Consider the following 15,209-nt stretch of genomic DNA (forward strand, 5'->3'; position numbering starts at 1 on the left):
GAACGAAATATCTGAGCACCAGTGATACTCAGCCGGGCTAAGCAAGTACCCGAGCACCGCGATACTCGATCGAATAACGAGCAGTGCCGAGCACGCTCACTCAGCACTATTAGAGATGTTTCTCTCTTTGTCATCAGGCTTTGTTTCAATCTCTTTGCACACTTAAGAAAAGAAAGTTTCTTTTAGACATTCACTGCTCATAAGATATACTGGACTCATCTGACTTAGACGACCATTTTACTTATTTAACAAAAAATACTCTATTTTTGTTATTTAAAACAGCACTTTAATCCTGAGACCCCCCCCCCCAATCAATGAGCAGTGTAATTTTCTGGAAATTCTAAATACCCTATAAAAAAATTGTGTGATGCGGGGACCATGTGGATTGTAAGAAATACTGTTAGGGTATTGTGCACATATTTTAGAAATTTGTGCATCAAATCTGCATCTCTTGGCAGGAAAAACGCAGAGACAAAAATGCACGTTTTGCAGCATTTTTCGATGCATTTTTATGATTTTTTTTTATTGATGTCAATTGGTGAATAACGCTGCGAAAAACGCAGACAGAATTGACATGCTGCAGATTATTTTCTGCTCAAGTTAGAAACAAGCCAGTATCTGCCAATGATCTTCATAAAAACCTGTGCTTTATTTTTTCCATAAATTTAAAACAAGACTCTTTCCAGTCCATGCAAACAGAGAACAAAAAAGTCTTTATATTTGCCCACATAACATCTCCAAATCAGAATTGATAGGAAGAAAGCACCGGTATCAAGGTATAAAAATGTTTTTATTAAATATCAAAAAAGGTGCGGGGAGATTGAAAATACATCTAATAAATATAATAAATAAGCAGGACAAACGACAGATGAGGGTGAAAGAGCTCCACACATCTACCCAGATAGTACAGCCATACAGAGCTCAGATATGTTATTGCCAGCAAGTGAATATATCTTACAAAGTACAAAGGACATTCACCCAGATGGTAACCCCACAGTGCCTCCCATTAGGGATGTTACTAATAGTCAAATAGGGACCAAACTGGGGTTGGGGTGGGGGGGGGGTAATCCAATGTCCTGGTAGATCACATTATAAGAGCAATACAGCCATATCCAGAGCTTACCAAGTGGTTACCAAGGCCAAGGTAGGTGTGGGGAAGGAAAGTCCCTACACGTGTTTCGCGTGTTATCCCTGCCTCGGGGGACCGTCCGGTCTATGCTGTCATGAATAAGAGCACTTCTTCTCTACATGCGTAGACCGGATAGAGTCTATGTTTTAATTTAAGGAATAAATAAAGCACAGGTTTTTATGAAGATCATTGGCGGATGCTGGCTTTTTTCTAACTTGGACTGTACTACTCAGGAGCTGGCCTGAATTTCCCCGTGCATCCCTTTGATATGTCCTGTTCCTCTATGGTGAGCTGAGCTGCTTTTCTTTTCTATGTTAGATTCTTTTCTGCACCAAATCTGGAAGGAGAAAATCCTGAATGAGTGCACAGCACTTCAGGATTCTCAATGAGTTTGCTGGCATCAGGATCTGCTTGCAGTTTTGTCACAAAACTGCACTTAAAACACATTTAAAAAACGCACTGTGTGCACAGCCTTATATGTAAAAATAATGCCCAGCACTGAAGCTCACCTTGTTTGTTCTGGCTACTTCATGGTTGTCGGGCTCTGATGCCAAGCTTTCTTTGGTGGACGTGCTCGACATGCCGGTCTCTAGTAGCTCAATTTCATTTTCCAGGCTGGAAATAAACAATTAAGTTTTAATAATTCAAAATGCTAGAGACGAACGTCTGTTATTGGACGAAGCACTATTATACTATAATTAAGGACTTTACATATTTTACCAAAAGGACCACATTATAATGAACAGTCTGAGAGGTTACCATATATAGTAAATGTCATCCTAAATAAGGCAAAGTATTGATCAAATCACCCATCTCAAAAATGCTAGGGAAAATGCAGATATATTTGGGGTGAAAGAAACCACAATAGATGGAATGCATTGTCATTGTTTTGCTTTACATTTATTTATTTATTTTTTGTTTAACCACTTCACGACCGGATGATTTTTCACTTTCCGTTTTTTTTTTCCGCCATTCTTTTTCTGAGAGACGTAACTTTTTTATTTTTCTGTCAATATGGTCATGTGAGGGCTCATTTTTTTGCGGAACGAGCTGTACTTTTAAATGAAACCATAAGTTTTACTATATAGTGTACTGGAAAACGGTTATAAAAAATCCAAATGCAGAAAAATTGCAAAAAAAGTGCGATAGCACTATTGTTTTTGAGATATTTTATTCACTGTGTTCACTGTATGGTAAAACTGATGTGTGGGTGTGTTGCCTCAGGTCAGTGCAAGTTCGTAGACACCAAACATGTATAGGTTTACTTTTATATAAGGGGTTAAAAAAAATTCGGAAGTTTGTCTGAAAAAAGTGGCGCAAGTTTTACGCCATATTCCGTGACCCGTAGCGTTCTCATTTTTCAGGATCTATGGCTCAGTGATGGCTTATTTTTTGCGACTCGAGCTGACTTTTTAATGGTACCATTTTTGCGCAGATGCTACGTTTTGATCGCCTGTTATTGCATTTTGCGCAAAAGTTGTGGCGATAAAAAAAGTCATTTTGGCGTTTGGAATTTTTTTGCCGCTACGCCGTTTACTGATCAGATTAATTGATTTTATATTTTGATAGATCGGGCGTTTCTGAACGCGGCGATACCAAATGTGTGTATATTTTTTTATTTTTTTAACCCTTTAATTTTCAATGGGGCGAAAGGGGGGTGATTTGAACTTTTAGGTTTTTTTTTTAAATTTTTTAAAACTTTTTTTTTTTTTACTTTTTTTTATTTTACTAGTCCCCCTACGGGGCTATAGCGATCAGCAATTCGATCGCTCTGCACTATCTGCTGATCACAGCTACACAGCTGTAAACAGCAGATACGTGCACTTCCTGTTTCCCTGGCCCCCGTACAAAGCGAAAGTAAAAGTGATTGATGTCTAGCACAGGAGTTATCACATGACCCTGTGTTACCATGACAACCACCGGAAGTCACGTGATCATGTCACGTGACTTCCGGTATCGGGCGGTAAGTAAAACTTTACCGCGATCGCGTTTATAATGGCGCTGTCACATATTGACAGCGCCATTACAGGGGTTAACTGGCACGAGCAGATAACGATTCTGCTCATGCCTAGCAGGCACACATCTCAGCTGTGAAAATCAGCTGAGATGTGCGCCGATCACGGCATGCTGCTGCCGGCAGACCGCGGGCAGTAACGTTATGACCGCTAGGACGTAATTTTACTGCCCGCGGTCGTTAAGGAGTTAAATCTTTGATCATTTTTTTTTCATATTTTGGGATATATATATATATATATATATATATATATACACACACCATATATATATATATATATATATATATATATAAATAATATACTATATATATATTGCAATTTTCACATTGACGAGTAAGCTTGAGTGAAGAGATCTTCCCATTGCTGAGATATGCAATGCCAGTTGTTGCTTTTACATTCTATGTAGAAGGAAGGGGCAGTGGAATGGAGCAGCTCTAAAGCCTGCTTTACACCTTACAATTGCGTGTGTGATCTCGTATGCGATCGCACACGCCCTTCGTTTGTGCGGCTCGTGCAATTTGTTGCACGAGCCGCACAATCGTTAAAAAGCTGTCACACATACTTAGCCCTCCATACGACCTCGATGTGGGCGGCAAACATCCACTTCCTGGAGTAGGAGGGACGTTCGGCGTCACACTGACGTCACACAGCAGCCGGCCAATAGAAGCAGAGGGGCGGAGATGAGCGGGACGTAAACATCCCGCCCACCTCCTTTCTTCCGCATTGCCGGCGGGTGCTACGGGACACAGGTAAGATCTGTTCATCGTTCCCGGGGTGTCACACACTGCGATCTGTGCTGCCTCGGGAACATTAAACAACCCGACGTGCAATTTTTAGGAAATGAACGATGTGTATGCGATTAACGGTTTTACGTTCAATCGCAGTCGCACGTAGCTGTCATACGCTACAACACTACTAATGATGCTGGATGTGCGTCACTTACGACGTGACCCAGGCCGACACATCGTTAGATATATTGTAGCGTGTAAAGCAGGCTTAACACACACAGACATTCTGCAACAAGTTTTTATATATATAGTGCTCCATAGAACTGTCTAAGCACCAATTGCCATCTCCTATGTCAGCAATATGAAATTCTGAATAGATTTCACCTGTGAATTGTACTTGTCTGTGACCAATAAATTGATGCAGTCGTGCAGATTACCTGCTTTTTTTGGTGCATTTTAGCATCCAAAACAAGTGTTATTTTTACCTGCGTTTTTTCCACACCTAATGCAAATCAAAGGGAACAATCTGCACATAAAACTCGCAAGAGAAATTTACATGTTGTGGATGTGAAACACGCACCGTCCTTTGGGAGTTGGCAGCTCTACTCCAATAGATTAAATGTAACCTATACATTTCCACAACCTTTACTACTCCTTAGGGAGTTGGCGGTGCTACCCTTATAGATTAAATGTTACCTATATATTTCTACAATCTCCAGTGGTCATTAGATAGTAAGGCAGCTCTACTTCTATAGATTAGATGTTGCCTATACACTTCCATAATTTCCAGTAGCCCTTAGGGAGTTGGCATTGCTACTCCTATAGGTTAGATGTTGCCTATACATTTCAACAATCTCCAGTAGGCCTTTGGGAGTTGGCATTGCTACTCCTATAGATTAAATGTTACCTATACATTTCCACAATCTCCAGTGGTCATTAGACAGTAAGGTAGCTCTACTTCTAGAGATTAGATGTTGCCTATACATTTCCACAATCTCCAGCAGTCCTTAGGGATTCAGCAGTGCTATTCCTATAGATTAGATGTTACCAATACATTTCCACAATTTCCAATAGTCCTTGTAGTATTCTAGAATTGAAACCTTCTATGGATATTTCATAATATGATCTTTCATATTTTGGTGTATACGGTTGGTGCTACATGGCAACTTTGGTTGTGGCATCACAATGAAAGTCAATGCGATTGCTTTGCAACCAGCAAGTCACTGGGGCATATAAGTCAGAAGAAATCCACATCTTCTGGACGGTTTATCTCAGCAACTTGCTTTGCACAAAGTGCCTTTTATTATGGTCATGTAGCATGGCCAAGTCACATACCTTTGAATACTTTCTTCTAGCTCTCGGGTTTTCAGCTCATCTTCTTGCATCTGTTTCTTTGTTGCTTCATCTTCCTCTGGGGTTGAAGCAGGAGCTCCTTCAAGAAGCCAGCGCTCCCGTAGAGCTTTAGACTGCAAATATCAGTGAATATTCATTTAGAGCTACAAGTAGTTTATTTTTTGATATTTACAATTCTCTTTGCTAGTTTTTTAGATCTGCTTAAAATAAAGAGAAGTATTTATCGATTACCATTCAACAGGGAACTATACAAGGTTGACACATCGACACTTCCCTTACAATAAAGGGTAGGGTCTTAGGCTTTGGCACCACCCCTTCCCCTCTAGTTATCCCACACTTTAAACTTTTTAAAGGAAATATGTCACCAAGTTATTACCATCTAATCTGAGAGCAGCATACTATAAAGACCCTGATTCTAGTAATGTGTCACTTACAAGTCTGTTTGCTACAGTTTTGATAAAGTCACTCTTTTATTAGTTGGAGATTATCATTAGAGGACTAATATACAGTGGGTAAAATACATATTGAACACATCAACAATTTTCTAAGTAAATATATTTCTAAACGTGCTATTGACATGAATTTTTCACCAGATGTCGATAACCCATCCAATCCACACAGGCAAAGAAATTAAACCATAGAGGTCTATAAATTATGTGTAATAATGAGAAAAGACACAGGGAAAAAGTATTGAACACGCTTACAGAAATTTCTTTAATATTTTATACAAACGTCTTTGTTGGTAATGGCAGTTTCAAGACACCTTCAGAATGGAAATACTAGTCACCTGCATTGCTCAGGTGTGAAATTGACCCATTCATCCACACAAACTTTGGATCCATGGGCTCCTTTTATGATCTCTGAGTTTTAGTTCCTTCCATAAATTTTCTGTTGGATTCAAGCCAGGTGATTGGCTAGGCCATTCTATAATTTTTAGGCCCCTTTCAGACGTTTGTGTTTAAACACGTGCAAGCCACACGTCATTCGCGTGACATCCGTGTGTCATATGTGTGACATACTTGTGACATCCACTGGTACTGGTAAAAAAATGCATGATATTGAAATGAATGGTTTTTTAATGTGTAAAAGATGGGCAAAGCCTGAAATATTATAGATAGAACAGATAAAATATATATATATACACACATATATATATATATATATATATCAATAGAACATATAAGCTAGATAGAGAGATATAAAGAAAGAAAATAAGAAAGAACAGAAAAAATAGACAGAAAAAAAGAACAGATAGAATAACGATATAGATCTAGAGATATTGGCCAGCTGTTTTACAGCATTTTTATTTAAAAAAAATAAAAAAAAAAAGACGTGGGGTCCCCCCAATTTTCATATCCAACACAGGAACAGCAGCAGCTGCAGGGTGCAACCCTCTAGCTGTCTGCTATACCTTGGCTGGTTATTAAAATAGAGGGTATCCCACGCTTATTTTTTTTAAACTTTTTGATTAAAAAAAAAAAGAAAATGACGTGGGTCCCTTCCATTTTACTAAAACCAGCCATGGTACAGCAGACAACTGGGGGCTGATATTATTAGGGTGGGAAGGGCCATGGTTATTTGGCCCTTTCCAGCCTAACAATAGCAGCCCAGAGCCGCCCCACAAATGGTGCATCCATTAGATGCACCAGTTCTGGTGCTGGACCCGGCTCTTTCCATTGACCTGGTGCGGAGACAAATAGGGTAATATTTGTTGAGTTGATGCCAGCTCCAGCTGGCATCAAGCCCTGGTATTAGTAATGGGTGGTGTCTAGCAGACACCACCATTACTAATTCAGTAGTTGAAAGGAGAATAACAAAGTTTATTTGAACAAAAAAAAAACCCCGACTCTAGCTCTCATTCACCAATTTATTTGATTTTTATAAATTAAAAAAAAAGGTCCGCCGTAATCCATGGTGAGGTCCCACGACGTTCCCCCAAAGCAAACCTGAAAAGACATAAAGAGAAAATTATTCAATAAATAAAAACAAGAGACACCCTCTTTTCCAACTTATTTCCCTAGCAAAGCCTTAATCCTGGTCCGCCGTAATTCAATTAGGGGGGCCCACATCAATCCCATACTGCTGTCACATTCAATGGAGAACTGAACTTTCCCAATTGATTGTGAGAGCAGCCCCTGCAGGCAGGCACACACACACACACACACACACACACACACACACACACTGCTATGTATGCTTCCCTGCGGTGACCTGGACCTTATAAAATCAGCCCAGGTCACCACAGGGGCGCCCTCAGCAGTTTGTGTGTGGCCTGGTCAGGAGGTCATAACTGCTGTGTGTGTGCTTCCCTGCAGGGACCTGGACCTCATATGGTTAGCCCAGGTCACCGCAGGGGCGCCCTCAGTAGTGTGTGTGCGGGCTCGGCAGTAATGTCACAGGTTCATCAGAGTTCACAATGAACTCAGATGACATCCTGACGACACCCCCGTTACATCCGCGCTACCATGGGTGTCGTGGCAGTAATGTCACAGGATCATCAGAGGTCACAATGAACTCTGATAAAGCCGTGAAGGTACTGTCGCTACACCTACGGTACCGTGGGTGTCACAGGGGTGTCATCAGGATGTCATTTGAGTTCCTTGAATACTCCAACAACCTCCTGACCTCACTGCACACATTGCTGGATCGTTACCTATCCCCAGCGATGCTGTCCCCGGCACTGATGTCTCCAGCGCTGCTGCCGAGTGTAATGAGTGGGGGTCAGAAGCAAGTGACAGCAGTGCCGAAGACATGCAAGTATAGAAATTAATTTAATTTCAGAGACATGTGTTTTGACACCCGTGCTGCCGGAGAAGAAACGGACATGTCTGCGTGTGTACATGCGGGGAAACGCGGGGCCACACGGTCCTTGAGAAAACACGGACATGTAAGGAACACCATAGACTGACATGGATACGTGTGGCATCCATGTTAAAAACGGATAAATGGATAATTATTTCGGTCTCATATAGCGCAAAAAAGGATATTTGCTGATATTAATTATTTGAACTTTATTGAATAGGCACTCCTATTATTACAAAGCGTTTCAGCAGAGTTGCTTTCATCAGGTAAAATATTTTACCTGATGAAAGCAACTCTGCTGAAACGCTTTGTAATAATAGGAGTGCCTATTCAATAAAGTTCAAATAATTAATATCAGCAAATATCCTTTTTTGCGCTATATTAGACCGAAATAATTATCCATTTACCCCCTCCCTGTTGGGAATCGGTATTAGCAGCAAAGGACCTGCTGACATATCAAAAAATCCAGCTGGTTAGCTGGAGGAGAGAGGAACAAGAACCTGATTTCCATGGTGCCGGTGGAAATCAGTAGCCGACAACGATACCCACAATCTGGATGTTGGAAGCCTGGACATAGGATCTGTTCGGAGGAACTCCAGACTGATTAGCCTTCACTGAAGTTGTGCGGGGGCGCACAACCAACAAAGGTGAGCAATTCTAATTTTTTAAACGCTAAAAGGATTCCACGGGTGCTTCTCATAGTGCGCTTGTTTTATTATCTATTTATGTTAAAAACGGATGTCACACGTACCTGAAAAATGGCCGTCTGAAACCGGTCTAATTTCCTTTCTCTGAAACCAATTGAGAGTTTACTTGCCTGTATGATCCACCCTCATTTCATCTTCAGCAGATTTTTATTGAGAATGTCTCACTACATTTGTCCATTCATCCTTCCTTCAATCACATGAAGTTTGCCATTGCAATGTGCAAAGTTTGCCATATGCTGAAAAACAGTCCTACACCATGATGTTCACACCTCCAAACTTCACTGTTGGTATAGTGTTTTTGGGCTGATATGCAATGGCTTTAAGCCTCTGGACACGTATATTATGGCATCCAGAGTTCAATTTTGTTCTCATCTAACCAGACTATATTCTCCCAGTACTTCACAGGCTTGTTTAAGTGCTGCTTGAACATGCTTTTTGTTCAGCAATGGAGTGAGTGGTGTGGAGAACATGCATACAATCAATGGAGGTTGAGTGCATTACTTATTCTTTTATCTCATACAATTGTACAAGTGTACCTGTTAATAACAGATCTTTTTGTAGCTTTCTTCAGAGGGTACATGGCTCTTGGACATCAATTTTTTCCCCTCCTCTGTCTGAAATCTACCATTTGGTTGTGGCCGGTTTATGACAAAATAATCTTCCTTCCACTTCCGGATTATGGCCCCAGCAGTGCTAACTGGAACCCTGAGTAATTTAGAGATTCTTTTCTAACCAATGTTATCAGTATTTTAACAACAAGGTTGCTAAGGTCTTGAGACAGCTCACTGGTTATATCCATCCATGTTTTTTGTGTGTTACCTTGGTAATGAGACACCTTTTTATAGGCTTATAAAATCTAATATATAAAGCTCAGTGTATGTATGTGTGTGTGTATGCATGTCCGCTAAAGGAATTCGCACTGTTGCATTTACAATCACGAAATTTTGCACAGACGCCTCATGTGACTCAGGGAACGTCATAGACTATGTTTTGAGGGGAAAATTTAACCCCGCGCTTTACAGTTACTCTCCAAAATCCTGCCTCCATTAAACTGAATGGAGGTGGGAGCTACAGGCTATTAATAGCAACTGTCAGTAGTTGCTATAGGAAAAAAATAAACTGTTAGTATAAGAAGCTTATGAGTGAGGTAATATGATGTCGGTGGAGAGACGGATAGAGAGAGACAGAAAGAGACAGACAGAGACAGACGTGGAAAGAGACAGACAGAGACAGATGGGGAAAGAGACAGCCGGGGAAAGAGACAACCCTGAAAAGAGACAGCCCTGGAAAGAGACAGCCCTGGAAAGAGAGACCTGGAAAGAGACAGCCCTGGAAAGAGAGACCTGGAAAGAAACAGTCCTGGAAAGAGACAGCCCTGGAAAGAGACAGCCCAGGCAAAGAGACAACCCGGGCACCGAGACAGCCAGGCAAAGACACAGAAGGGGTAAAGAGACAGACGTGGAAAGAGACAGATGGGGAAAGTGACAGACCTGGAAAGAGACCAACCTGGAAAGAGACAGACGGGGAAAAAGACAGACGGGGAAAGAGACAGACGGGCAAAGAGACAGACGGGCAAAGAGACAGACGGGCAAAGAGACAGACCGGGAAAAAGACAGCCGGACAAAGAGACAGCCGGACAAAAAGACAGCCTTGGAAAAGAGACAGCCCTGGAAAAGAGACAGCCGGGGAAAGAGACAGACGGGGAAAGAGACAGACGGGGAAAGAGAGAGACAGACAGACACACACATAGAGACAGACACAGAGATAGAGAGAGACAGACAGACACAGAGATGGAAACAGATAGACTGATATAAATACAGACAGAGAGATCGAAACAGACAGACAGAGACATAGACACAGACAAGGAAAGAGACAGACAGAGAGACAGCGACTGGGAGAGAGACAGAGAGACCATTACTATCGCGAGCAACGCCTTGGTACTACAGCTAGTTACTGATAGATTTAATCATTTTTTTCATGTGTTCAATACTTTTTCCTTTTGTCATTTCTCTTTATTACATATAACTTAATTTCTGGACATCTATGGTTTGCTTTCTTGCCTGTGTGGATTATATGGGTAGTTACCGACGTCTGGTGAGAAATTCATGTCAATAGCACATTTAGAAATATATTTACTTATAAACTTGGTGACGAGTTCAATACTTATTTCAGCCACTGTACCTGCTGCCATGTAGTCCTCCATATTTATGAGCTATGTTTATTCACATCCCCACCACTGATTGCCAGCTTTCTGTCTGTGCACAGTGTACATAAAAGCTGCCAAACAGTGGTGTAGGCGTGGTTATACAGAATTGAGCATCTAGAGAACTAGTAGGCTTGCAGTAGACAAAATAGAGATTTTATCAGCCTAGTAAGTGACACACTGTTGGAATCAGGGTCTCTGCCCTAACATCATGCTGCTCTCAGATGGGGTAGCATAAACCTGGTGACAGATTCCCTTGAACTAGCTGCTTTGTTAAGGTGGTCAGGGCCGGCGTCAGCACCCGGCAAACCCGGGCAAATGCCGGGGCCCTGGAGAGCCGGGGGGGCCCACTCGGCCTCGTCAGTTCTCCTGTCCCTTGGCCGGGGCCCACTCGCCTTTACAGTTCTGCGGTCCCCGGCCGAGTTCCGGGGACCGCAGTCCTCGGCAGCAATCTGTGGCGCCGTCACTTTAAGGCGCGCAGACATCCTCGTTTGAATTTCACCTGTGGGCGGAGCTACCGCCTTCTCAGTCCCACAGATGAAGGAGGCGAGCTTCTGTCCGGCGCTGTGTGGGCCCCCTCTCCACCGTGACCTAATCGGGTAAGTGCCCTCCCCGCCTCCCCATTATAGGCCCCGGTGAGCTGCTTCTACCCCCTGGATGTATGCCCTGGCCCCTGCCAATGCCCCCACCCGCCGATTCCGCGGGTGTGGGCCCCGCCGAGCCGCGGGTGCTGGCCCCGCCGAGCCGCGGGTGTGGGCCCTGCCGAGCCGCGGGTGCTGCCAGTGCCGCGGGTGCTGTACCCGCCAAGCCGCGGGTGTGGGCCCTGCCGAGCCGCGGGTGCTGTACCCGCCGAGCCGCGGGTGTGGGCCCTGCCGAGCCGCGGGTGCTGTACCCGCCGAGCCGCGGGTGTGGGCCCTGCCGAGCCGCGGGTGCTGTACCCGCCGAGCCGCGGGTGTGGGCCCTGCCGAGCCGCGGGTGCTGTACCCGCCGAGCCGCGGGTGTGGGCCCTGCCGAGCCGCGGGTGCTGTACCCGCCGAGCCGCGGGTGTGGGCCCTGCCGAGCCGCGGGTGCTGTACCCGCCGAGCCGCGGGTGTGGGCCCTGCCGAGCCGCGGGTGCTGTACCCGCCGAGCCGCGGGTGTGGGCCCTGCCGAGCCGCGGGTGCTGTACCCGCCGAGCCGCGGGTGTGGGCCCTGCCGAGCCGCGGGTGCTGCCAGTGCCGCGGGTGCTGTCCCCGCCAAGCCGCGGGTGTGGGCCCCACAGAGCAGCAGAGTTGTGTGCATTTGTCTGAATGTAGCAGAGTTGTATGTGTTTGTCTGAATGTAGCAGAGTTGTATGTGTTTGTCTGAATGTAGCAGAGTTGTATGTGTTTGTCTGAATGTAGCAGAGTTGTATGTGTTTGTCTGAATGTAGCAGAGTTGTATGTGTTTGTCTGAATGTAGCAGAGTTGTATGTGTTTGTTTGTATGTAGCAGAGTTGTATGTGTTTGTCTGTATGTAGCAGAGTTGTATGTGTTTGTCTGTATGTAGCAGAGTTGTATGTGTTTGTCTGTATGTAGCAGAGTTGTGTGTGTTTGTCTGTATGTAGCAGAGTTGTATGTGTTTGTATGTAGCAGAGTTGTATGTGTTTGTCTGTATGTAGCAGAGTTGTATGTGTTTGTCTGTATGTAGCAGAGTTGTATGTGTTTGTATGTAGCAGAGTTGTATGTGTTTGTATGTAGCAGAGTTGTATGTGTTTGTCTGTATGTAGCAAAGTTGTGTTTGTCTGAATGTAGCAGAGTTGTGTGCATTTGTCTGAATGTAGCAGAGTTGTATGTGTTTGTATGTAGCAGAGTTGTATGTGTTTGTCTGTATGTAGCAGAGTTGTATGTGTTTGTCTGTATGTAGCAGAGTTGTGTGTGTTTGTCTGTATGTAGCAGAGTTGTGTGTGTTTGTCTGTATGTAGCAGAGTTGTATGTGTTTGTCTGTATGTAGCAGAGTTGTATGTGTTTGTATGTATGTAGCAGAGTTGTATGTGTTTGTATGTAGCAGAGTTGTATGTGTTTGTATGTAGCAGAGTTGTATGTGTTTGTCTGTATGTAGCAAAGTTGTGTTTGTCTGAATGTAGCAGAGTTGTGTGCATTTGTCTGAATGTAGCAGAGTTGTATGTGTTTGTCTGTATGTAGCAGAGTTGTATGTGTTTGTCTGTATGTAGCAGAGTTGTATGTGTTTGTCTGAATGTAGCAGAGTTGTATGTGTTTGTATGTAGCAGAGTTGTATGTGTTTGTCTGTATGTAGCAGAGTTGTATGTGTTTGTCTGTATGTAGCAGAGTTGTATGTGTTTGTCTGTATGTAGCAGAGTTGTATGTGTTTGTCTGTATGTAGCAGAGTTGTATGTGTTTGTCTGTATGTAGCAGAGTTGTATGTGTTTGTCTGTATGTAGCAGAGTTGTATGTGTTTGTCTGTATGTAGCAGAGTTGTGTGTTTGTCTGTATGTAGCAGAGTTGTATGTGTTTGTCTGTATGTAGCAGAGTTGTGTTTGTCTGAATGTAGCAGAGTTGTGTGCATTTGTCTGAATGTAGCAGAGTTGTATGTGTTTGTCTGTATGTAGCAGAGTTGTGTTTGTCTGAATGTAGCAGAGTTGTGTGCATTTGTCTGAATGTAGCAGAGTTGTATGTGTTTGTCTGTATGTAGCAGAGTTTGTGTGTGTGTTTGTCTGTATGTAGCAGAGCTGTATGTGTTTGTATGTAGCAGAGTTGTATGTGTTTGTCTGTATGTAGCAGAGTTGTGTGTGTGTGTGTCTGTCTGTATGCAGCAGACTTGTGTGTGTGTGTCTGTAAGTGTATATGACTGTATATATTTGTCTGTTTATATGTATTTTTGTGAGTTTGTCTTTAAATATGTATATGTTCGTATCGGTGTCTGTGTGTGGATGGGGCCCACTGGGACTCTTCCGCCCGGGGCCCACAAAAACCTGGAGCCGGCCCTGAAGGTGGTTACCCGTGACTTTGAAAGAAAACAAAATATCCCTAAGCACTAACAGGCAGGTAGTTGCTAAATAAATGCCTATTGTGCCCGGCACTGTTCTTTAAACCCTTTAATGAAGTTAGTTCAAGAAAATCTGTCACCAAGGTTTTCCTACCCCATCTGAGAGCAGCATGATGTAGAGGTAGAGATCATGAGTCCAGCAATATATCACTTACTGGGTTGCTTCCTGCATATTTTATAAAATCTATATTTTAACAACTACAGATCTAATTGTTCTCTGAATGCCGAGCTCTGTAGTTGCTGCCTGGTAGTGTTTAGGCACATTATCTTTCTTACAAAGTCCTGGATACACCCTTTAAAAAATAAGTCTTTCACCACTGTATAAACACCTCATGCAAGTACGGTAAGAAGACTTGATCAAAAAGTTAAAAAGATAATGCAACAATTTACACACACACACACACACACACACTTACATATTATACTATAATATATATCATTCATGTTTTAATTTCATCTGCATTGGTTATGCCGAGATTTTTTCTAAATGTTCAGATACATGACAAGCAAAAGGGTAATAATGTTTTTAACTTTTTACTTTCAGGCTCCATATCTCACCATCTATTACAGCTTTGAGTGTGAGACTACCTTCATTTTATAGACAGTCATCTTGGCTATCTCACACATAAACCTTAAGCTGGTGTCACACACAGCGACAACGACAACGACGTCGCTGCTACGTCACCATTTTCTGTGACGTTGCAGCGACGTCCCGTCGCTGTCGCTGTGTGTGACATCCAGCAACGACCTGGCCCCTGCTGTGAGGTCGCCGGTCGTTGCTGAATGTCCAGCTTCATTTTTTCGTCGTCACTCTCCCGCTGTGACACACACATCGCTGTGTGTGACAGCGAGAGAGCGACGAAATGAAGCGAGCAGGAGCCGGCACTGGCAGCTGCGGTAAGCTGTAACCAGCGTAAACATCGGGTAACCAAGGGAAGACCTTTCCCTGGTTACCCGATGTTTACGCTGGTTACCAGCCTCCGCCCTTGCTGCCAGCGCCGGCTCCTGCACTGTGACATGTGGCTGCAGTATGCATTGGGTAATTAACCCGATGTATACTGTAGCAAAGAGAGCAAGGAGCCAGCGCTAAGCAGTGCGCGCGGCTCCCTGCTCTCTGCACTGTGACATGTAGCTGCAGCACACATCGGGTTAATTAACCCGATGTGTACTGTACCTAGGAGAGCAAGGAGCCAGCGCTAAGCGCGGCTCCCTGCTCTCTGAACATGTAACACAGCGACGTTATGATCG

The 15,209-nt window shown here is 43.5% G+C and overlaps 1 protein-coding gene across 2 annotated transcripts in view; it reads right to left on the bottom strand.

The window, feature by feature from the left end:
• PALM (paralemmin) overlaps nucleotides 1–15,209 on the bottom strand; it is a 264,993-nt gene that overhangs the window by 35,030 nt on the left and 214,754 nt on the right. For both annotated transcript variants that reach the window (XM_075352808.1, XM_075352799.1), the window contains exons 4-5: nucleotides 5,208–5,338; nucleotides 1,639–1,744 (exon numbers count right to left, since the gene is read on the bottom strand). In XM_075352808.1, coding sequence (XP_075208923.1) covers nucleotides 1,639–1,744; nucleotides 5,208–5,338 — 237 coding nt within the window. The remainder of the gene's footprint in view (nucleotides 1–1,638; nucleotides 1,745–5,207; nucleotides 5,339–15,209) is intronic.

The sequence above is a fragment of the Anomaloglossus baeobatrachus genome, chromosome 1 (assembly GCF_048569485.1).
Source record: "Anomaloglossus baeobatrachus isolate aAnoBae1 chromosome 1, aAnoBae1.hap1, whole genome shotgun sequence".
Lineage (NCBI taxonomy): Eukaryota > Metazoa > Chordata > Amphibia > Anura > Aromobatidae > Anomaloglossus > Anomaloglossus baeobatrachus.